The following is a 23,107-nucleotide window of genomic DNA, read 5'->3' as shown; positions in this document are numbered from 1 at the left end:
CACTAACCTTACATTGAGAACCACAGTTCAAATTTGGCACTTAGTGAGGTGACTTCTTGAGCTACAAGTTAACCGTTACAGTGTATGTTCTCAGTTCTTCCCCTCTCAGAGACTAATACAATCAACTTTAATGTTTTTTAAAGTTACACTTATTCAGTGTGTGTGTGTGTGTGTGTGTGTGTGTGTGTGTGTGAGAGAGAGAGAGAGAGAGAGAGAGAGAGAGAGAGGGAGAGGGAGGGAGGGAGGGAGGGAGGGAGGGAGGGAGGGAGGGAGGGAGAGAGAAGAGGGAGGAAGGGAGGGAGGGAGAGAGGTGGGAAGCAGGTTTTCCCCTTTTACCATGTGAGTCCCAGGAATTAAACTTTGATAGTCAGGCTTGGCAGCAGGCACCTTTACCCACTGAATGATCTTGCTTTCCCCTAATAAAACAAGCTCTTTATAGTCTTTGTTAATAGAGAGGAGCAAGGGTGTGAATTATCCACACGATGGACAACCTAAACTTATTTTCACTTTGGAATGCATTTGGTATTCTTGTGTGAATATAAATGTATTTGATTTTCTGGAAATTTTAATATATATACATATATCAAAACTATATAATATATATTTATATATATTTATTCACAGTCTGATGCTGCGGCTCCCTCCCTGTCTCTTCCTCAGCTGGGTGGAAAGCATCACTTCTGTACTTGTCCAAAGTTAGTGTTAGCCACACTCTCCCTCCTTTTGTCATCTCTCCGGCTCACACCTTCCCTAGGAGAGACTGGGGATATTAACTGATTTTGCCTTTAAAGGACTCTCATTCCCTTTGGGCCTCATGCAAATAAAAGCAGAACAAGAAGCTGTGAAATGTTAGCAGAGGACTTCATTAAGCAATCTTGGTGATAGCATTTTCCAGGAATGGGGACAATTTGCCAACAGATAATTGAGAGCTGACTATATATGTGTCCTAATTAAAAAAGTGATTCTTCTCACTGCCTTGGGATTCTGGGCCCAGTCTTCTGGTTGGTTTGAGATATTAGCCATGGCTAGCTTTTGTATACACTTTATGCTTCACAGAGCACTTCCCATATATTATCTTACTCAATCCAACCTCTCAGTACCCCGTGGCGGAGGGTCGATTACCAGTCTCCCAAGTAGAGATTTGAGTGGCTAAGGCTCAAAGTGAGCTATCTTGCTGTAACTATGCCCAACCAATTTAGTCTTGTCCTCCCTCCCTCTAACTTTTTTTCGGTCACCTTCAAAGACACAACCTTGAGAGGTCTTTCATTATTTGTTTCCATGCAAGGAGGCAGCAGCAAAGAAAACACAGCTAACTTGTAATGACTTTCAAAAGTTTGATGTAGGCATGTGTAAAGCAGAGAAGTTTTATACTACAAGCACTTAGGTAAAATGAGAAGGGATGTTCAGCCTTCTGGGGGTACACTTAGGGAAAAGGAGAGGGGGATGTTCAGCCTTTGGGGGATTAGAGTTGGGTTCTTCCTTCCAAGGAGGCTTAGGCTGGGTTGCTGAGTCCTGTGTCTCAGAAGATGGGGTGGCTATATGGAGATGGAATGGATAGAGACAGAATTCCCAGGACACAGGAACAGCCCCACCTCCAGGCTGGTCATTTCTGTTGCAATCCTGAGACACATAAACTTTTGCATTTTGTAGATAAGGAACCCGAAACTCAGAGAAGATAAGAAACTGGTCCTAGGTCATTGGTGATGGATAATGGAACTAGGATTTGAATTAGTTCATTCCAATGTTAGTTTTTGTTTATATAGCTGTACTGAGCGCAGAGGGACTTTGATCCTCAGGTTTCCTCTTTAGAGAGCAGAGACTGAATACAGTGCCCTCTAACTACTCCAGCTGTGCTCTAAGAACAGCTGTGGCAGCGACAGGCCATCTGCTTTATACCCTCCATGTATCGCCCCTGCCCAACTCTATCTAGATCAGGGTAATATTCCCATGTGCCTTTGGGGCTGAGGTGAGCCCTGTAAACATTAATTTAGGATGAATGTTCTCTGCACACAGGCTAAGGTAAGACTTTTGAATTTTTTTTCTTTGTGTGTTTGTGGGCCTGTCTAGAGGCCTATATTTAAACTCTAGTGTCATTCACTTTGTTATTTGAGAGCATCATTCACAGACCTGGAGTGCTCAACGGCCAGTAGCCTTCCTGCACCCACCTCCCCAGTCCTTAGATTACAAGTGTGTGGTACCATGCCTGACTTTTTGACACGTGTTTTCAAGATTAAACTCAGGTGCTTACGTTTGCATGGCAAGCCCTTTTCAAACTGAGTAAGTTATCTCCCCAGCTCTCTGTCTCTCAATAGGATCTCATTATGTAGCCCAGACCATCCTGCTTTCGCTTGCTGAGTACTGGGATTACAGGCATGCTCTGTCGTGACTGGCTGGGAATGGCGACTTCTACTCTCCTTCTTGGCACATCCTTAGATGTGGAAGCTGATCTTCTTTCTCGGCTCAGGCCTGGTTTGGTGACTGATGACTTCCATCCCCTGCTCTGCTGGAGCTGTGGGACTTTGCATTCGCTGCGACAGTGCTGAGATGCTTATTTGCTGTGAGACTACTCAGGGAGGGCACGCCAGTGCCTACCTGAACCCTTCTGCTAAGACATGGGATCAGGAGGCGGCTGTGGGCAGCCATCTTGGGAGAGTAGTCCATGTCTTTCAGGACATCTCTATTTTCCAGCTGGAATGCCTCTGGAGATGCTCATGGCTCCTATACTAGCTTCACGGCTTCACTGGAGAAAGTTGAGCAGCTTTGAAACCTCCTCCCCTAAACGCAGCAATATTTGGTAACACTTGGCGTCTTGGGGAGAGAATTCATGTCCGTAATTAGTTACTGTATATCACCATGAGTACTCTGCTCAGGATTTACTGGGCAAATACCATTTAACTGCACAATAACTACAGGTCCTTGCTGCTTATTGGGTAATTTACTAAGGCTGGGAGAATGGGGCAGGAGGGATGCTGAATAGGAGGTATTGTAACCCCTTGAATCAAACTTTATGAGTTCAGGTTTGGCAGAGGAGAGGCTGCTCCCCGCCAGCTCTCCTTGCTTTGTTTTGCAGGGTTGGCGGCAGATTGCTTCCTTTCTTTTATTCTTTGCAGAAGGACAGGTCTGAGACTGGGCTGTGGGACTGCCCAGGGCCACATAGGGTTGTGGAGGGGTCTTTTGATTGAGAGGGTCTTTGGCCAGAGTGTGCTGCAGAAGCCCAGGCTATGCATCCAACCTGTCACTGACTCCCTCCACGGGGCCCCTTTCTGTATCTGGGCCAGTGGGTGGGGAGGGCAGGGAACCGTCCTTGGTTGGCAGCATCAACGTAATCTCAGTTCCCTCTTCTTTCACAAGTACGAGTGTTGCTTGGGAAGCAGCCATCCCCGGACCTTGGATGGCATTCCCAGCCCTAATCTGCTTGAGCAAAGTCTGTCTTTGTTTGGCCGTGCACTGTCTAAACTCCTGTAACCTATTTAGGCCACAGAGAGGGGAAGAGACACAATAATGAAAAACTCAACGTGCTACATTGCCTTACGCAATCTAATAAATTACTCCGTAGCCGGCTGCCAGCTCAGACTAAGCCCAATATTGCCTGCAGTAATTATTTGGATCAAATGCAGTTTATCTGCCTCATATTTGTGCTTCTGTGCTCAGTGGTAACTTATAAATGTCATTGTGGTGTTTATTCGTTATAATGAAACTTAATGGCATTGGAAGCTAGGAGCAGAGCTGGTGGGGCAGCCGGTTTGAAACAGTCTCTACATCTCTGGAGAAGGAATGAGCCAATATAACACTATAGTGCCCTAAAGAGAAGAGATTTGCAGAAGCATTGTGTCCTTGGATGAGAGGGAGCCAGGAGCTCTGAACTGGCACCAAAAGTCATTTGGCTTTGCCTCTGGGGACATCTATCAGCAATGGGTAAGACTTGGCTGTAGTTAACCTAGAGCTCTCCCATCTGTCCTTGCTGTCTTCTGAAGGACTTTGCATTATGGGAGGTATTCTAGATAATGAGACCCATTGCCCAGGGTCTTAGGAAGCTGAGGCCTTGAATTGTGATGGAAAGTAGAGCCCCAAAGGACTGGGTAGTCACAGGAGGCCTGGTAGAAGAGGAGGAAGGACCAAGGGAAGAGGCACTGAAGCACCAGAACAGTGGTCAGCAGGGCTGGTGGTAGGGAGCACGAGGAATACATATCTGACATGGTTTGAGCATAAGACTCACCACTGGCTCTGCAGAAGTACCACAGAAAAGGGTGAAGCATGTAGTACAGAGCTCGGAGTGTTGGCTGATCCAGGGTTGGGCTCTGTCATTTACTGGCTGGATGGCTTTGGGCAAGTTATTTTTCTCTCCTGAATTTGATTTTCTCATGTGGACAATGGGAATCAGTATAGCTATCCCTCAGGACTGTGGTGATCATTAAATAGTTGATGTGTCTAAAGTGATAAACACGGTGCCTGGCACAGACTAAATGATGCATAAGTGATTGTGGCAGCAGTGATTGGCACACAGTAGATGCTTGTCCAATGACAGCTGAGTGAATAGGTGAACCATGTCACCTCCCACTTATGGGCATTACAAAACCCTCTTTCAAACAGCTGAGCTTGGATTTGGCCTTCACAATAATCGGGACTGATTTTCCTATCCTCATTGCATAGTGTGGACATAGAGGCCCAGCATGGTTAGTGACTTGCTCAAGGTTCCTCAGCTGCTATGTGGACGGGGAATTGATTCTCCTACACCTCAGGGCAGAGTACCCTCTATCAGTCCTCCCCAAATAGCCTCTGACTTGACTACTTGGGGGACTGGATTCATCCATTCTGCCCTGCTGTCCTGTACAGTGGCTGCATTGACCTCTCCAGCACAATCAGGAGCTCCCCCAAATGCTTCCTCTTAACATTGCATTTGCCATTTGTTCATGAAATAGTCCTGGTAACATGCATATGCAAGGCTCCTATCTCAGGAATAAGGATGAAGAGTATTCATCATTGTAATTTCTCCCATAGGCCATCCTTTTCCCAACACTCTTGATTTGATCTCTGTACAAATGGGATTGAACTGGGGTAGCCACTTGCAACAGTAAGTACTACGGAACTTTATACCTTCCCAAAGTACCTGCACAGCCATTGTGTATATATGATCTTCGCAATAAATGCACGCAACAAAAGAGGGCTGGTATCATGAATATACCCATTTTGCAAAAGAGTTCAAAGTCAAGGTTTTATTTTTCATCAAGAGCAGGACTAATGTCTAAAAAATTGTCTCTCTGCTTGATTCTTGGGGGAAGTGTTTGCTTCATGCAAATTAATAACACACTATCTTATTTGTATAATACTTTCCAATTTATAACATTTATCCATGTTACTTTACTGGTCCTCACAAGGCAGCTATGGTGTTTTTTTCTTGGCTGACAATGTTCATACAACCAGCTATGGGAATGGGCCTTAAACCACCATTTGCCAATGTGAATTTCAAGCGGATACTAGGCTTGACACATCATGTAAAGATGCTTGTAGACGCTGGGAGTTGGTGTCTCATGCTTTTAATCCCAGCACTCTGGAGGCAGAAGGCAAGCAGATCTCTGTGAGTTTGAGGACAGCCTGGTCTACAGAGCGAGTTCCAGGACAACCTTTAAAACAATACAGAGAAACCCTGTCTCGAAAAACAAACAAAAAAAAGAGATGTTTGTAGACAATGAGTTTGAGAACTGTGTTCCCCACGTTTGGAGGTTCATTATGACCTTTGGCATGTTAGTATTCAATATGAAAGAGACTCGTTTAATTAGGGATTGTTCAGCCTTCATCTCCCTTGTCTGAACATCAAGGATTTATTTTGCAACAAAACAAACCAACCTATAAACAGGCTGAAGAAATAGTGCTTTAGGGTGAGTGTGGGCCGGCATCCCTCCCTGGTGTTTTCAGGTGTAAGGCTGAGAGAGGAGATTATAAAGGGCAGGGTAGGGAAGAGGCTTTCTTCTGTGAATCATGAAATCAAAGCCCTCTCCCCAGGATGTGCCTGTCCTTCCTGGACAGTGTTGCCCAGAGAATTCACTCACCACCAGGCCCAGTCCTGATCTACGATCAGAGCAGAGTAGGGTCAGTGAATAGTGCTTGGTGGGGAGATACAAGGCAGCAGTTCTGAGCCTTGGGAAAAGAATGCAGGAACGCATTGCAGCCCTTTTAGTCACATCTACCATTCTTGATGATGGGGACACTGCCTTTTATATCACCTACGGAAGTGAGCAGAGTAGAATAAGAAACCAAGTTCACCTCCTGGCCACCTGCCTTAGGTTAATGCTTCAGTCTTCGGTTTTCTCATCTCAAAGTGGGGACAGCAGAACATAGGTGATACCAAAACAGAGAGGGGGAACTCGGGAGGTAGAAATTTTAAGGAGGGATGGGGATGGGAGGATAAGGGGGGAGGGGTGATTAAAACTAAGGATGTATGTAAAGTCATATGGAAATCCGTCGATGTGTAAGCCAACTAAAAACCATAAATTAAAAAACAATAAGTGTTAGATGGGAGAAGTATTGAATGTCTGAGTAATGCCACTCTGGAAAGCCAAGGGTTGCTAAACAAAAACCGTGGCGCCAGCTGTGAGGTGCTCCTTGTGAGCTATTGTCTAGGGAGACCCCAGAGGCCGCCAAACAACACAGGCTCTTGCCATCCCTCTTGGTCGTCCCCCAGAACTAGGTGATAAGCTCCTATTCCTGAAGACACACCTTGGTTGCATAATGTAACCAAGTAATCAGGGACCGAGCTCCCTTCAGGCTGGCTAGCTTCCACAGTCCTAGAAGGTGTAGTATAAGATACCAGGGGAGAAAAGACGCCAATGGTTTTGCTCAGCTATGACACCTATCAACTATAATACCAACCTGCCAGGTAAATGTGTACCAACTGGTACAATATTGGTACATCTATTATGGGTGTAACTAACTACTCTCTAGTTAGATTCAAGGCCTGATCCACAAGTGAGAGTGCTTACCTGATACTGTAAACCCAATCAAAACCCCTTGACTGAGAAGGCCTTAAGTGCAAAGAATAAAGTTATTACTGTTTTTTTAAAGGTAAATTGCCATGACCCTGAATAATTCCTCACCATTTAAGTTCATACCCATAGACAAATGCCACTCCCAGCCTTAACCAGAGAAGCTTCTATTTGTAAGGAGTGGTCATAACTACAGAGCTGTATGGCTGCTTAGGATGCTGAGAATAAGTGACAGTTGGGTGCTCGTCCTTAAACGAGACATCAATGTCACCTTCTTTGAGCCTTAGAGATCAACACTGAAGAAGGGCTGGGAAGACAGTAAGAGCGGGAGGCAGGGAGAAGGGCTGTGAAAGGCTGTCCTCTGGGCCTGGCACAGTCGATGCAGTCATCACTGCATGGTACCCATGGCTGCCTGCAATGGGGTCTGCACAAGACTGGGCCTATCAACAGTCAATCATGGATCAGGGAGAGACTCACTAGACCTTATCCCTCTCTGAAGAACTATTGGCTACTGATGGATTCTTGGGGAAGAGCAGTCATTGTCTCTGATATGCCTTGAGGAGCCCACCAGATTCCTATGAATAGTTCCAAGCCCATGGTCACAACAGATGATCCTGGTTAAAGCCAGGGAATCTCAAAAACACTAAATAAATAAGTAAACAAATCAATCAAAACTTAAAGACATGAATGTGGGAAAGGGATTTGAGGGGTGGGGCTGCGATTAAGGAGGGTTGGAGGTTAAAGTCATCAGGATGCACTTTATACTGTTCCAAGTTCAATAAAAGTTTTAAAAAAGGGGTGTATCGGGCTGGAGTTCTGGCTCAGCAGTTAAGGAAGGGCTGCTTCTGTTCTTCTAGATCAGTGGTTCTCAACCTTCCTGATGCTGCAACACTTCAATGCAGTTTCTCATGTTATGGTGAGCCCCCAGCCATAACATTTTGTCATTGCTACTGCATAACTGTAACTTTGCTACTGTTATAGATCAAAATGAAAACATCCGACATGCAGGATATCTGATATGTGACCTCTTGACCCACAGGTTGAGAACCGCTGCTCTAGAGGACTGGGGTTCCATTCCCAGCACTCATATGGAGGCTCTCTGGTGCCTTTCCATCTGTAACTCCAGTTTCAGGGGATCTGACGACCTCTTCTGGCTTCTGCAGGCACCAGGCATGTATGTGGTGCATAGACATACACACAGGTAAAACACACGCGCGCGCACACACACACACACACACACACACACACACACACACACACATACATGCACGAAATAAGAATTTTCAAAGATGGGCTGACACTTTGGATGTGGTGGGTGGTAAATGAAGCAAGCATGCAAAAGCGGTGTTTTGATCTTATATCCTCATGGGTTAGCTCTGGTCCTTCTCTCTCTTTCTTGAAGTTTCTCAGGATTACAGCAGTCAGAACTACTGGCGCTACCCACTGCCGTGCCCTGAGACAACATCTGTTCTGCATCTCTTTGGCTCTCTCAGCCCCCTTTTTCTCTGTCACTAGCTACTCATCTCCCACTGAACTTCAATTTCTGAGGGAAGTCACCAGCTCTGTTGGACCCCTTGGGTCTCTAGGCCGTACCAGTTCTGAAACTGTGGGGGCAGCCGATGATCGCCAGTAACTGTGAACTCTACTGCTGGGGACTCTCTCTTGGGCAGCACTCACAACAACCAGGAGAGCAGTGCTGGGAACCAACACTCCTAACCCTTGTGTGTGAGCCCCAAACATCTTTCAACCCATTTCACTCCAGAGCCAGTTTGTAAATGTGCCACACCTTGGGTCTCTTCACTTTGAGCCAGTATTCTACAGCATGCCCCAGAGTTTCCACAAATCTAGGTTCTAGTTGTTCATCGTTGATAGTCGGTAACAGGCTGGGTGGTACCCTATGTTGCCTTTGTTCCCCATGTCAATTTTTTAGTCACTCTGGTACCCCCTTCTCCTGCAGATAAATGGTCACATTTGAATCCCTAGTTAGGATGTGCCTCTGGGGTAACTAAGCCAAGCAGGGGTATTCCCCCATGTCTCCCACAGCTCCAAGTACACAGTCAGCACCTGAAAAATTCCCAAATCAAGCAGAAATGGACTTTCAGAACAGGCCCTAGTGCAGCTATCAGCATGGTGAGAGCCGCAGGCTAGCCAGAATGGCGGACTAAGGGGCGTTGCGTGGGAAGCTTGCCTCTTTCTAGGTCTGAGAGCACCCACAGCTGCATCCTAATTTCCGTTCCCACAGTCCCTGATTGTGGGCCACACCTCGGCAGGTGCAGAGAAATCATGGCTTAGCACCCTTCCTCAATGAGGAAAGAGCAGCTCCTGCTGTGTTCCCAGATCCTTTCACGTTGAGACGTGACACTCTTTACTGATAAGGATGGTGGTTATCCCTGGTCCATTTGACTCAGAGGTGGGGGACTGTTACATTGCTCTATTTATCCCACACTCAGTATGCAGTTACTGAAACTGTCACCGTGTCCCATATTCCATAGGCTATTATGTGTATTTCAAACCATTATATAAATGGACTTGATTTGGTACTTCTGAATGTCATTAAACTCCTCCCATACCAGTAACAACACCGTTTCCATAGAAACAAATATATTTCAGCAAGAAAGGCACAGGAAAGAGGCAGATGGAGTAGAGGGGAAACCACAGTACCCCATTGCTGCTTCCCGCCACTGTGCAATGACCACCCTGAGAAGGTGGCACAAGTGCCTTCGGATTTTTATTGACTTCCCTTCAATAACGTCCTGGGTAATTCATCTCAGCCCCAGACCTACTCATTCTGCTGCACAGCTCTGAAAACTTTATGGCACTCCAGGTCATTAGGCAACTCATTTATTTCCTCTCTTCTATGCCTTCCCCAGACTCTGGGGAGAGGGGGCCTGGAGCGAGGGTCTCCCCACTCAATGAATTCAATGATGGAGTTTTGGGACTAGATGAGGTTACGGAAGCAGAAAGGGAAGAGGGCCCCTCCTCAGGACACAGCACAGGGGGAGACCAATGTCTTGTCAGTGGCTGCTGCTTCCCAGGTCACTTGGTCCCTGGTTAGCACAGCTGGAGTGCCAGGGCGAAGACTCTTTGGGTTGAAGGAGTATGAAATTTGAAACCTCTTTATAAGAACCTGACTCTCCTCCCTCCCCCTTCCTCTCTCTCTCTCTTTTTCTCTCCCTCCCTTTCTCCCCCTCTCTCTTTCCCTCCCCCCTCCTATCTTATAGATGGATTCAAGCATTGGTTGCAATGGCCTCCATAAGAAAAGCAGCCAAGTGTCAAATTCCCTAAGAAGCCATCCTCGTGACACCTTGCAGGACTTACGGCCTGAATGGAGTCTCCTTCTCTGGCCACAGCTGATTATTCAAATGTGGTGAAGGCAGCTGTGACACTGTACCACAATATTATGGGCTTGATAGCCTTGGCATCAGGGACCACCTTCACACGTCACAGGGCTGGCACTGTACCATGCACAGACAGCCACTGGATAAATGATGGTTAGATGTGAGTGCCCAGATCCACCCTATTCGTGGAATCTTTCCATCCAGTGGAACTTGGCGACGATGTGGAACCATCAAGAGCCGGTGTGGACTACAGCCCAGCTTATTAAACTATGGATCATGACCCCATACGGGACTTGGTATATAGGCTGTACGTGAGAGTGATAGAGAATTTGGCATCAGTGAAATGCGCCTGAGCATCCAATGAACTTGAAATCAAACATGCAGCAAATCAGGTATGGCGTTACTCACCCCTGCTGCGTCACCCAGATGCAAGGCAGCCTTGGTTCCGAACACACAGCATGTCACTATGCACTGCACATACCGTCACACCACATAGTGTTACGGATACTTCCTGAATCACCTTTGCTCGGTTTTGAGACTACTGAAAGGTGCAACAAATTATGGTGTTTTTTACCACGCATGCAAAGGTTTTACTCTTATAGGAACATGACCATTTTACTATGGAATGAAAAGGCTTCACTATTTTTCTACCATCATTTCTTTTAGTGTGTAAGTATCGAAGTAATGTATCTTTGGATTGTACTGAATTTGAGTGTTTGATTTTCAAAGTTACTATTTAAATTGGTGATTTAACAGAGGGAAGCAGATGCAGAAATCCACAACTAACCATTGGGCCAAGCTCCTGGAGTACAATCCAGATGAGAGAGGAGCGATAATATGAACAAAGGAGTCAAGACCATGATGGGAAAACCCACGGAATCAGCTGACCTGAGCTAGTGAGAGATCCTGAATATGACCGAACTAGATTCCCTTAATATAGGTGACAGTGGTATGACTTGGACAATATATGAGGCCACCAGCAGTGGGTCCGAGATCTAACTAACACTAATGTACAAACTGACTTAGTGGAGCCCATTCTATGTGGAGAGACTTGTCCAGCCTAGACACAGGGGTGTGGGGGTGGAGAGGTGCCTTGGTCCTGCCTCAATGAGATGATGGGACAGACTTCGAAGACTTCCTAGGGGAAGCCTTACCCTCTCTGTGGACCAGATGGGAGGAGGGGAGAGTGGGGGGAGTGGGAGGAGAAGAGGGAGGGGGAACTTGGATAGGAAATGTAAAAAATAAACTAAGAAAGAAATAGATTAAAAAATTGGCGATTTGAGTTTTATAAAAACAAAACAAACCACGAAATGAACTTCGGCTCAGGATTAGGACGGAATTTCCAACAACTTCTGAAGTGTAGTAAATGTACTGCGTAGAATTCCTGGCACTGACAGTTTTAAAACCAAAATAGTGATCTGAAAACCGTTAGAAATGTTCCACACCCTGAAGCAGCAAATATTTAGTCAAGATTTAATTATTTATGTAAAAATAAACAAGCACACCTATCTCATTAGTATTCAAATTTGCCTTTGTTTTTAATAGGTGGTGAAATTATGTTGTGTATCAAAGACTAGGCAATATTAATTCCTCTATGATTTATCATCAGTAAATGCTTAGTTTACACGCCTATGTACTTGGAGTCATATAACTGTAAACATATATCTCTGGAGTCACATAAAGTGTTTTTCAGCAAAAGGTGAGCAAATGGAGAAAGTTTGAGGAGCCATCAACTAGATGTCCTTTGACACCCTCTGGCCTCACACATCTGTGATGATTTGCTTCTAAGCCTACTATAGCTAGAGCTGGAATGGCATTTAGATTTCTGACCCCAAGCTACAGTGTTTGACTTTTAGCCTTACGAGTCACAATGCTAAAAGAAATATTTAAACCAAAAATAGGCATCTAAACAATTGGCATGAAGAATGGCTGACTTTCCCTGGTGGACAGCAGTGCTGCTGAGGTCATGTCCAGCTCAGGACTTCTGAGCCTGGCACAGTGCTGAGCTGTAGGGATGAGAGTGGGCAGGCATGACTTCTACAGGTTCTCTCTGTCGCTGTCTAAACAACCTACTTCCTCCCCCACCCCCCGGAGGTTCTTGCAGCCTGTCTCTTTCAAAGAGTACCCCCAACCCACTTGATTAGGGGCTTTTCCCTCACTGACCCTAGGCTCAACTTTCCTGCTGGCTGCACCATGCTGGGTAAGTGACATGCCTTTCCTGGGTGCATTTTCCTCTTTCCCAGATGCATGCTCATGTTTCATTTTCACCCAGTCCCAACATCTTGGGGCCAAAACCATCCCCTGTCTCTACTCTCCAGCCATTGTCCACTGTGTGCAAACATTTGAGCTAGGCCCCGGAAACATGAGCATGACAGACCTGTGGAGCTTATTGACTGGGAGGGCAGGTAGCCATTAGTGAAACAGCTGTACTATGAACATACATCTGTACACAGAAGTAAGAGTTCTTGGAGGGCAAGGGTGTGGTCTACAGAAGCATGTAGTACACAAACTTGACCTAGCCCGGGGAGAGCAGATCAGAGGACTCAGTGGGAAAATATATTGATGCTACAGTTTGGAGGATAAGCAGGAATTAGCATGCAAAGAGCAGGGAGATGGATGGGTTGAGTGTGAGGTATGTTCTAAGAAGAAGGGCCAAGGACACCAAAGTCCTGTGTAGCAGAGAATGGCCTCCTTGAGGAGGACAAATAAGGGCCATGTGACTGGAGAAGTGGCAGGAATCAGATCATGTAGAGCCTTAGGAAGCACAGGAAGGGTTTAAATATTCTTAAAAAGCAATAGAGAATCACTGAAATATCTTCCAGAACATAGTATCAAATTTCATTCTGAAGCATGGCTTTGGCTATGTGTGGAGATGACATGGGCTGAGAGTGGCAGTCAGGCATGATGAGGAGAGAGAGTGAGAGGTAGACATGGAGGGAGAGGTAAGGAGGAAGTGAGACAGATGGGGGGGGAGAGAGTAGGGAAGAAAGGGAACAGGAGAGGTGGCAAATTCAGAAGATACCCAGAAGGTAAAATCCCCAGGACATGGTGAGATCTTGATAGGAAGGTGAGGGAAGGGGAAATTTACAAAGTAATTTGGCATGGTCTACAGTCAAGGAAACCCACCAGCCTCGGAAAAACAAGTCTTCTGTAGGAATGATGGCTGGAGGAATAAGCCTGGGACAAAGCTCTAGAATCTTCCATCAGATTGTGTCAGGAGAATGGAAATAGCTGGTCTCTTGTTCCAAAATGCTGAGTGAATTAAATAACAATCATAGAGTGCCCTGGAAGCCTGGGTCTTGCCATAAATAATAAACAGGGACACTATACATATAACCAGCTTTGTAGCCCCAGTGGAGGAAAACACATCATCAAGAAAAATGAAATAAGAAAAAAATATGTGCCCCAAAGCTCCAACTAACAAAATGACAGCATTAAGCAATATCCTGGGGACTGTGGCAGGCACCTCAGGAATGCTCTCAGGAAAATGATGGTGTGTGTCCTCTACGTGAGCCAAACTGGCCCCAAGGAGCCTCCTGGAAAAAGCTGCCCATACAATTGGGCTTTGTTTTTCCTAGGTTAGGGGCTCTGGGCAGAAGTCCCAGGCTACCTACCCCTGCTTACCCTTTGCACTGAAAGAAGTATAGTTTGTTTGCAGGTTGAGCCGTATCAAAGTCAACCAGGACCTCTATCTTCTCTGCAAGGAGAGACAAGAGAAAGAAACTCTGAAATGCTTTGGGGGTAGTTGGCAAAACTACCCAACTTAAAACAGGTCTCTTTGATGATCAGAGATTCCTTGGTAACCAGAGCATGCAACTTTATGGGATGGGTGAAGGACAAGGTGTGGCCAGTGGGCTGAGAGGCAGATTAGAGTTTGCATCATCACAATGGAGAGCATTGGTTGGTCAGTTTTTCTCCACTTGACACGTGCTAGGTTCACCCGGAAGGTGAAACTTCAAATGAAGAACTGCCTCTATCAGCTTGGCCTGTAGGCAAGTCCATGGGGGCGTTTTCATGATTAATGGTTGACGTGGTGTGAATAATATCACCCACGGACTGGTGGGGGTTAGGGTTTTGTTATACACAGGGAAACAGGCTGAGTAAGCCACAAGGGATGAGACAGCAAGCAGCAATCCTCTTTGATGGTTCTGCCTTCAGGTTCCTTCCTTGAGCTCCTACCCTGGCTTCCCTAAACTGTCAGGCAAATAAACCTTTTCCTCCCCAAGTCGTTTTTGTTTAGCGTTTTGTCATAGCAGCAGAAATACAAACTGGCAGAGCCTTACAGGTGACCTTATCCAAATTATTCAGTTCTGTGCTAGAGAGGGCTGAATTTTAGATGTCCAGGACAAGCTCCCACATGTGACTCCACATACTTGCTCTAACTATGGGGAAGCTTTTTTTTTTTTTAACATCTCTGTTAGGAGATAGTAGATCAGTGCTGCTCTATATCATTACAGAAAGAGAGAACAGGCTCCCATCCATCACAAAGAACTTCAGGGTTTAGAAGATTCTGTGTTTCCATCCTCTATGACCTCGTCTCCTGCATAGGGCTGAGAGATGAGGAAGGGGCCATGGTGAGCACACACTCGTCCATAGAACCAGAACTAGCACGGGGGTTCCCTCAGGAGCTGTGAGCTGGCTCAGGGGCCAGGCATCTGGCTTCTTTCCTGGGTGATCCAGGAGGCCAGAGTCTTCAGTCAGCCTCGGGCGCTATGCTGATCGCTGAGTGGCTCTGGGAAGATGAGACAGCCCTGGGAGGGTGGCCTTGCTGCTTTCCCTTCACTGAGCTGTGAGAAGCAGTCACACCTTGGGATTGTGAACATCCTGGAAGTTTGTCATCTGCCCCTCTCTGCAGCTCAAGAGGACACCTCTGTGGGGAAGAGTACCTGTCAGGCCCATTCCAGTGTGGGGTCAACTGATACCTACAGGTGTCTTTTGACATCCTTTTACTGTGGCTCACAGCCTCTATTAAACATTTATCTAGGTGGTTTGCCATAAGTGACTTTCCCCTGTGTGTGAGTCATTGAGCTTCGTTCCAAGGACGTGAGAAGATGGAAGTGAGGTCCTCCGTCTCCGACAGGTGGGGCCCCCAGTACACAAGTAGGAAGCTGGTGCACCATAACACACTGTGACACACACTGCGAAGAAAACAGACTAGCTGGCCAGGTGGAGCATACGCCGAGGGAAAGGGGTTCTGATTTAGGTGAGGTGTGAGCAGGTGCTTTTTGCAGACATGTTTTTTAGTGAGACACGCCTTGTGATTTTTACCGTGAGGTCCTTGTGGGCAGGGACTATGTCTTATTCACTTTAACAGCTCCAATGCTCACAATGGAGCCTGACACTTATTATGAAAAATTGGTATCATTTTTATGGCTTTCAATGAATGTTTGATGAATAAGTAAACAACCTCCTTCCAACAGCTCCTTTAAAGCACCAAGTTCTTAATCACAGGAAGACAACAACATCAGATAACTCTGACATTCTAGGCACAGCCTGTCTTTATCCCCACCATGCTTGTCTGCCCTTAGCTGATTTTTGCCTATAGCTCTACTGGATACTCAGATTGTTGAGTCCAAACAGGAAAGAACTTCCTCCCCCAACATTTACTAACCCCCCATTCCTGCAAATGCTAGAGATTTTCTCCAAGAAGCTATTAAGTGTTCCCAAATAGGACAACTCTCTCATTGACTATCACATGTTTCCTTAAATGATTTTTGAGTAGCGTTTTCTTTTTATTGCCTTGTGTAGCTTAACAGCACCAATTGCGATTATTCTGACTTACGACGGGCCCCAGATCTCTAAAGCTCTTGTTCATTCATTATTTTTCTCTTGCTCCTTCTCAAATGTTTGTTATTTTTTGGAATATAGTTAGGAGGAGGGGAGAGAAAATAAAATAAAAGGAGATATGAAATTAACAGAGAAACAAATGAAATAGGGGATCATTTCTCCCTGGGTGATAGACACCTTATTAGATGCTGTTAAACAAAACAAATATGTTTTAATACAGCACAAGCAAAGCTTTTATATTTATTCCGAAATGGAAATAAAGCAATCCCCACTTTATCTCTAGTGGAAGAAGTAGCTAATTGTCCCAATAGCTCATGAATTCTGACCACTTGGAGAAAAATAATAATTATTTTTTGGCTGTTTTACCAATTGTTCAAACCATACCAAGGTATGTTGTCTGGCATGAGCCAAGAATTCTGTTGCTTGACTGATGTCATGGCTGCTATTTCTGTTTAATTATTAACATGCAGGAGTTATAATTATTTTTGAGTATTGCTATGAGATAATTATAAACCATAAACAGTCCCTGTGTTTGCAAATGCCTTTTTTATCTGCAAATGAGTTGGGGTTTTATGAGACCTCAGTAGAACATACCTCTCTTTTGCTTCCTTAAACAGCACACAAACTTTAGAAGAGAGAAAATATTCTGTCTGGCACTTGACAAAGCAAGGCTGTCTGACCTGGAAGCAGGGGCCTCTCCCCGCTTCCCACTGCAACTTGGATCCTTCCAGGTGAACTAATACACTGCACATGACTTGTACTACCATTTTGTTAGTTGAGACTTGTAACTCATCACAGATCTTGGCTCAGCAACCCTGCCTTCATTTTCTTGGCCACTTAGAAGCTGGGGTCAGATACCTGGAGCTTCAAGATTCAAATGCAGCCCAGTTCCGTTTCTCTCTCTCTCTCTCTCTCTCTCTCTCTCTCTCTCTCTCTCTCTCTCTCTCTCTCTCTCTCTCTCTCTCTCTCTCTCTCTCTCTCTCTCTCTCTCTCTCTCTCTCTCTCTCTCTCTCTCTCTCTCTCTCTCTCTCTCTCTCTCTCTCTCTCTCTCTCTCTCTCTCTCTCTCTCTCTCTCTCTCTCTCTCTCTCTCTCTCTCTCTCTCTCTCTCTCTCTCTCCCCCCCAATCCCTAAGCGCCTTTGTTTCTCTAATGAGCTTCCCCAGCAAGAGAACATGTCTATTCAGCACCACGGACAGAGTCATGCTGTCAGGTCCCACAAATTAGAAGTTACTGCCTCCCACACTCTCTTCTGGACCTCAGTGTTGGGAACCGATGGTGATGAGAAAGAAAAAAAGTCAATGAAAAAAGAGTGATGGTCTTGCCACAAAATATGCAGCCTCAACCCCTGGCTGTGCTCAGCCATGGGGCTCCTACTGATGATAAGTGGCTTCTGGAAGCTGCTGTTTTCAGGAACAGGGAAGCAGTGAATGTAAGAGATAAGAGCTTCCTGGGTTTACTTATGCTCACCTAACTCCCAGCAGACTGCCGTCTTGGTGGGTTCGATGACAGGCACACAGCTAGCCAGGGTTCTGGTCTGGGCCACATACAGATACATGAGTGTCATGGATGGTGGGTTGGGAGGAGAGACAGCTATTGAATGTAAGGAGAAGGCACTGGGCTGTGTAGAGTGGAATCCATGGCCAGATGATAGGGGTGTTCTGTTTCTCTTTTGCTTGGAATGGGAAGGATGCTACAGGAGCTATGAGCCCTGATTATTTTGGGGGGGGGGGAGCAGCTAATGGCAAGCTGGGCTGCAGAGAAGCCAAAGCTCCATTTGTCTGACTTTAATGAATAAATGGCACCCCCAGCCACTGTCTATCTGCTTTTGAACCCTGACAAACAGTCTTGGCATCTGATGAAGAGGGTTATTAGTTTCATGGAGACAGATGGCTGGGGATGGAGAGGATTGGCTCTTTATTACAGCAGACCCATAAGTGACAGTGATATTCTCACATGCCAGCCCCCATGTCAAAGTCAATACCTTCCCCCAAGTCATCTGGGAGACAGGTGATCCTCAGGAAAGGTCCAGTGCTTGAAGAAGGCAGAACCATCCCAGAGTGGGAGACAGAATTCAGTGCGTGGAGTTGGGAAGGTAGGCAGGTCTTTAAGGGAGGCTTTGGGAGTATAATGCTTCCGTATTCTTTAGTAGAAATGATTCAAGAGAAAGAGGGAGAACTTCCGATAAGATGATGACAGGAGCAGATTTTGCTGGGCCGTACAAGTGGGTAGAAGAGCAAAGGCAGGGAAGAGAGAGAAAGAGAAGCAAGGGGCACCTGGGGGGGTCAGACAGCAAAAGAAGCACTGCACCAGGACCACTGTCCTAGGATTTGGCACAAGCTGTTTTCCCCTGTGCCAAGTGCACCATGAAGGTCAAGCTGAGGCTCCCACTCTCCTTCCTGAGCTGTCATGGGCTCCTTGTTCAGGTTCCTCTGCACCACAGTTGTAGGCATACCCTCCCCTCACTGTAGTACCCACGTGGGGAAGGGAGGTTCTCACTAACCTTCATTCATTCTCCGAAACTTGTCCTTGGCCATGTAGCCCAGTACCAGACAGCATCCTCTCTTCTGGAGGCCAAGCTCTGGAAGGAAAACATAGGTGGGTGAGTTGGGAATGGGTCAGATGTGAGGAGACTTCCTAGCAGGGGGCCGTGGATAAGCAGGGCTGCTTATTTAGCAAACATCTCTACAGCAATGATGTCCCAGGCATAACCTAAAGTCAATAGTTCTTGCTGGATCTTCTCAGCGTCAGGAGAAGCATGAGCATTACACTCTCCATTTTTTTCAACCTTCGTTTACAGATGTATGAGGCAAGTAGACTTAGCAGGTGCTGGAGTCAAGATTTTGAAGTTAGGTTACAGAATCCACTCTCATAACTATTACTTTGGGTTATATGGTCTTTTTATAGTCTAGTATTGGGGACCATGACCAAGTCATTCTGAGACTGTGGCCAGTCTAGCTGAACAAGAGTCCTTGGTAGTGTCCAGAGTGGGACAGCATGAGCAGACACAGCGATTGACCCAAGATGAATAGTGAACATAGAGAAGACACAGAGATGAGTGCTAGGCGGGATGTGCTCAACCTTCTGGAAGGGTGGGATTCTGCAGTTGCTGATTCTTGTGGTATTCCTATGGGCAGGCACTGTTCAGCAACATCATCTAGAACTCGGTAAGTGTAGACTTAGAGCACAGGGGTCAGCAGTGTTGAGGCACAAGGACTCATAGTATGGTTGACGTTCCCAGAAGAACAAGAAGAAAAGCAACTTCAGGTAGCAAATGCCAGACACTACCTTTTGCAGAGCATTTTATAAGCCAGCTTCTGTTGTGTATGAGTGCTGGACTTGAGTACATCTGCCTCGCTAGAAGTCAAGCCATGCACTCTGGTATTTGCCTTTTAGTCCTGAATTGTCTTGGGTTCTTTACGAATTCTGAAACAATTTCATATCCACTTTAACCTGACTCCTGTGGCAATGCTCTGTGGTATGTGGATGGGTCATTGCTGTCCATGTGACACAGATGGGGTGGGGTGGGGGCTCAACAATGTTGAGGGATTGCCTTCGATGCTTTTGGCTCCTCATCTCTACCTGCTTGTTCAGAAGCCTTACAAATGTGACAACTGTCCTAAACTGGGCAGATGGGCACCTGATGTTGTTCTAGAGGGCATATGGCTGCAGCCACAACCCCACAGAATATTGCCAGGACTCTTTCTGCATGACTGCTTCCACCCTTGTTCTCAGATAAGGAGGCTCCTACTGGCTGGTGTCACACTTGTCCATGGCATGCGAGTGTCCCTGGCCGTCCACCTGCAGGGGTCTTGGCCATCAGGGAATAGGCAGAGTGGGGTGATTCCTCCCCCTGCCTCTGCTCAGGATGCCCTGCATCCATCCGCTGCTGCTCAGGTCCAGTTTCCGAGGACAACAGGATGAGAAGAAGGGAGTGCAGGGCCCTGGAGAACAGATAAGCCCAGCTTAGGGGCTCGTGCCCTAGGGAAAACAAAGCTTGGCAGGTGGTGGTGAGATGCCGTAGCCCAGGGAGGTCACCAGCTTTGATCTCCTGATTCTTTAAAGGGATTTATCGACTATCAGTAAAGAGCAGAGAGGCAGATCCGAGGGTGCTGTTTCCAAGGCTCCCTTCCCTTCCTTTCCCCTGCACACTCACTCGCTCACTCATCTGAAGGCGCAGTCAAACCGCCCTCACTTCAAACAGCTTCACATCTCAGGCACCCAAATTGACACGTTAAGTTCTCCCATCCAAGGCCTTGGCCCTTTCTTCAGGGGCTCCTGTTCTGTCGAGGGCCATGTGGATCAAAGCCCCTTTGATGTTTACTTACTATATTTGTGGATTCCTTCTAATAGCCACCTCCAAGAGGCAGGAATGTAGCATGCAGAGAGGGGGCCAGTGGAAGTGCAGGGTGTCAGTAGGCTTCCAGCTTCAGCCAACAATACCTTTCTGCATGAGTGTGCATCTAAAGTCCAGGTGCTGCCAACAGGAAGACTTAGCCAGGCCATTAGAATGGTAGGCAAAGAAAGATGGGATTGGTGATGGTTCCTATTATATTTGCCACTGGCTTATACCCACCTAAAGCACATCAGCAGTGACTTTTAATGGAAACGGGAGCGTGGCTACTGGGCCTAGGAGGGACTCTAGGGTGCATTGAGGAAGGAGGGCTAATGCTGGAAGGATTTGGCTGATGTTTCCTCTGTCTTCTGGGCAGCTTCCCACGCTCTCAGGTGTGGGAACAGTTCTAAAGATTGGAGTATGAGTGACTTGTCATATCTGATTGTCCATGGGTTCTGTCTCTACAATGCAACCTAACTTATGTTATATGTCAAATACTAGACTACCTCCTGAGCGAATGGCAGAAGAGAGGCCGAGTGCTCATACAGTTATAAGCAAGAGTCTCTCTGACTATATTTGAGTTTTGTAAATGAGCAGGGAAATATGTTTTTTTAAAAAAGCTCTGATTAATAAAAGAAAGTGAGGACGAGGTAATTTCTCAATGTATTTGGCTCATTTAATTTGACACGTGTGGGTTAGTCTTAATTATTTAGGCGGCTACATTACAAGGCGCTAATAAGCACACTGCAGAAATTTATTAAGTGAGAGGGCTCTCTGACTGCGTCTTTGCTGAGAAGTGGGGAGACGCCATCGGTACCCTTTGAGAACGAATGAGCTGGAGAACTAGTGAAGTGAGGATTAGCTAGCTTGTCACACACAAAATTTGAGATTCGTGGAGTTAAATTAGAACTCACCAAATCCACACATGGAAGCCTGCAGCAGGGAGAGAAGTGGATGAGGGAGGAGAATGTGAGTGCTCCTCTGGGGAGGAAGAGCATTGTCAGGGATGCTGACCACACTCGGACCAGGGAGGAAGCAGGAAGTTATTATGTGGGCTTGGGGAAACATCCAAGACAAAAAACAAAACAAAACAAACAAAAACCACCCACGGCTATTAGGGGAGAATACAATACCACACTTCAGAGAGAGTGTGACTCTGTCTTTGTGAGGAAGTCCAGCCACCAGCCAGTCCCCTTTCTTGTCTCTGAGACAGACAGTAGAGTGAAATCAGATGTTAGTTTTGAACCCCCAAGATGGAACCCCCTCATGGAAAATGAATGAATGGAGCCTTGGCTTTAAAAGGCTGTTCATAGCAAAGTTTAAAGGCATGGGTGGTTGGGTTGTAAGGGCACTGTCTGAGGAGGACAAAGGCTTAATCAGTGCTATGTGCACAGAAACAGCTATTAGGACAGGGATGTTTCTTAAGGAGAAGGGGTGTTTGGCACCCTGGGAACTTTGGGGCTATGGATTGTGAACAACGGAAAGATCAGAGTTCTTTTTTCAGCCCTGAGCCCCTACTACTAAATTTAGTGTCTAACACATGGCAAGTGCTGGGCCAGAGGATGGCTGAGTTAAAGGAAGGGCAGATTCAGAAATGTTAGGATGAGCAGTTCTCCCTGACCCAAGTAGAAAGAGCTTAGATGCAGCAGGATGCATTTAGGTTAGGTTGGGTTGCTTGCCGAGTGAATGAAACTTGTAATTCATCCAAACAGGGAACTGCTCCACAAGTAGGGAACACTGTGAGGTTTTCTCCAGGGAGGGATAAAAATGATGGTTTTATAAATGGAGCGGGCTTCTTCAGCTTGCAGGCTGTGGACGGGGCCCTTTCTAGCCTCTGGATCTTTTATTCTCACTACTACTAATCATGGCGTGGCAATGCTGCATCCCATTTGTAGCACACTTGTTTTTTTTTCACAATGCTTTCATATTTACTATCTCATTAGATGTTCACAGCAGCTTGGCAAAGTAAGCAAGGTGGAAATTATTTCTTCCATTTTGAATTTAGAAAGCAAGGCTTAGAGAACTAAAATGATACTTCAGGGCCAAAGGCGTAGCTGTTGTTGGTCCTCACCCTAGAAGTCAGGGCTGGTTTCAGGGTTAGTTCTTAGGGATACCATGACTGTAGATGCTGTAAGTCAAAACAGATCAGAGGATACCAGAGATGAATTGGGTATACCCTCTCCTACTCATATCTCAAAATATCATTTCACCTACTCCCAATGCCCACCAAAGCCCTCATCCTTATGTGATCTTATGTGGAAACTGGACTTTGCAGAGGTGGTCAAGTTAAAATGAGGTCATTAGGATTGGCCCTAGTACAACATCACTGGTGTCCTTATAAAATGGGAAGTTGAAAGAAAGGGGTGAAGGCAGGAGGGAGGGAGAGAGGAATGACACATGAACATGAAGATGGCCATATCTAAGACAGAGGGAAAGAGATCTTTAACAAGTCCTTCTCCTATTGCTTTCAGAAGGACTCAAGTTCGCTGACATCTTGATCTTGTGGGCCTAGCCTTTGGAATTGTGAGGGAATGCATTTTTCAGTGTCAGTCACCACTGTGTGATACTTTGTTATAGCAGCACTCGCTAACTCATACAGACAAGAAGTGGAAGAGCTGGCTGTACAGAGGACCTTGGCTATTTCCAGTGACTGTGATTCTCTTCATCTC

At 46.2% G+C, this 23,107-nt stretch overlaps 1 protein-coding gene across 6 annotated transcripts in view; it reads right to left on the bottom strand.

Annotated features, from left to right (window-relative positions):
- Positions 1–23,107, bottom strand: part of Kirrel3 (kirre like nephrin family adhesion molecule 3) — a 556,652-nt gene that overhangs the window by 111,184 nt on the left and 422,361 nt on the right. For all 6 annotated transcript variants that reach the window (XM_040729989.1, XM_040729991.1, XM_040729990.1 and 3 more), the window contains exon 3: positions 18,606–18,683. In XM_040729989.1, coding sequence (XP_040585923.1) covers positions 18,606–18,683 — 78 coding nt within the window. The remainder of the gene's footprint in view (positions 1–18,605; positions 18,684–23,107) is intronic.

This window comes from Mesocricetus auratus, unplaced genomic scaffold (genome assembly GCF_017639785.1).
Source record: "Mesocricetus auratus isolate SY011 unplaced genomic scaffold, BCM_Maur_2.0 Super-Scaffold_100022, whole genome shotgun sequence".
NCBI lineage: Eukaryota > Metazoa > Chordata > Mammalia > Rodentia > Cricetidae > Mesocricetus > Mesocricetus auratus.
This window is presented reverse-complemented; position numbering and strand designations above follow the sequence as displayed.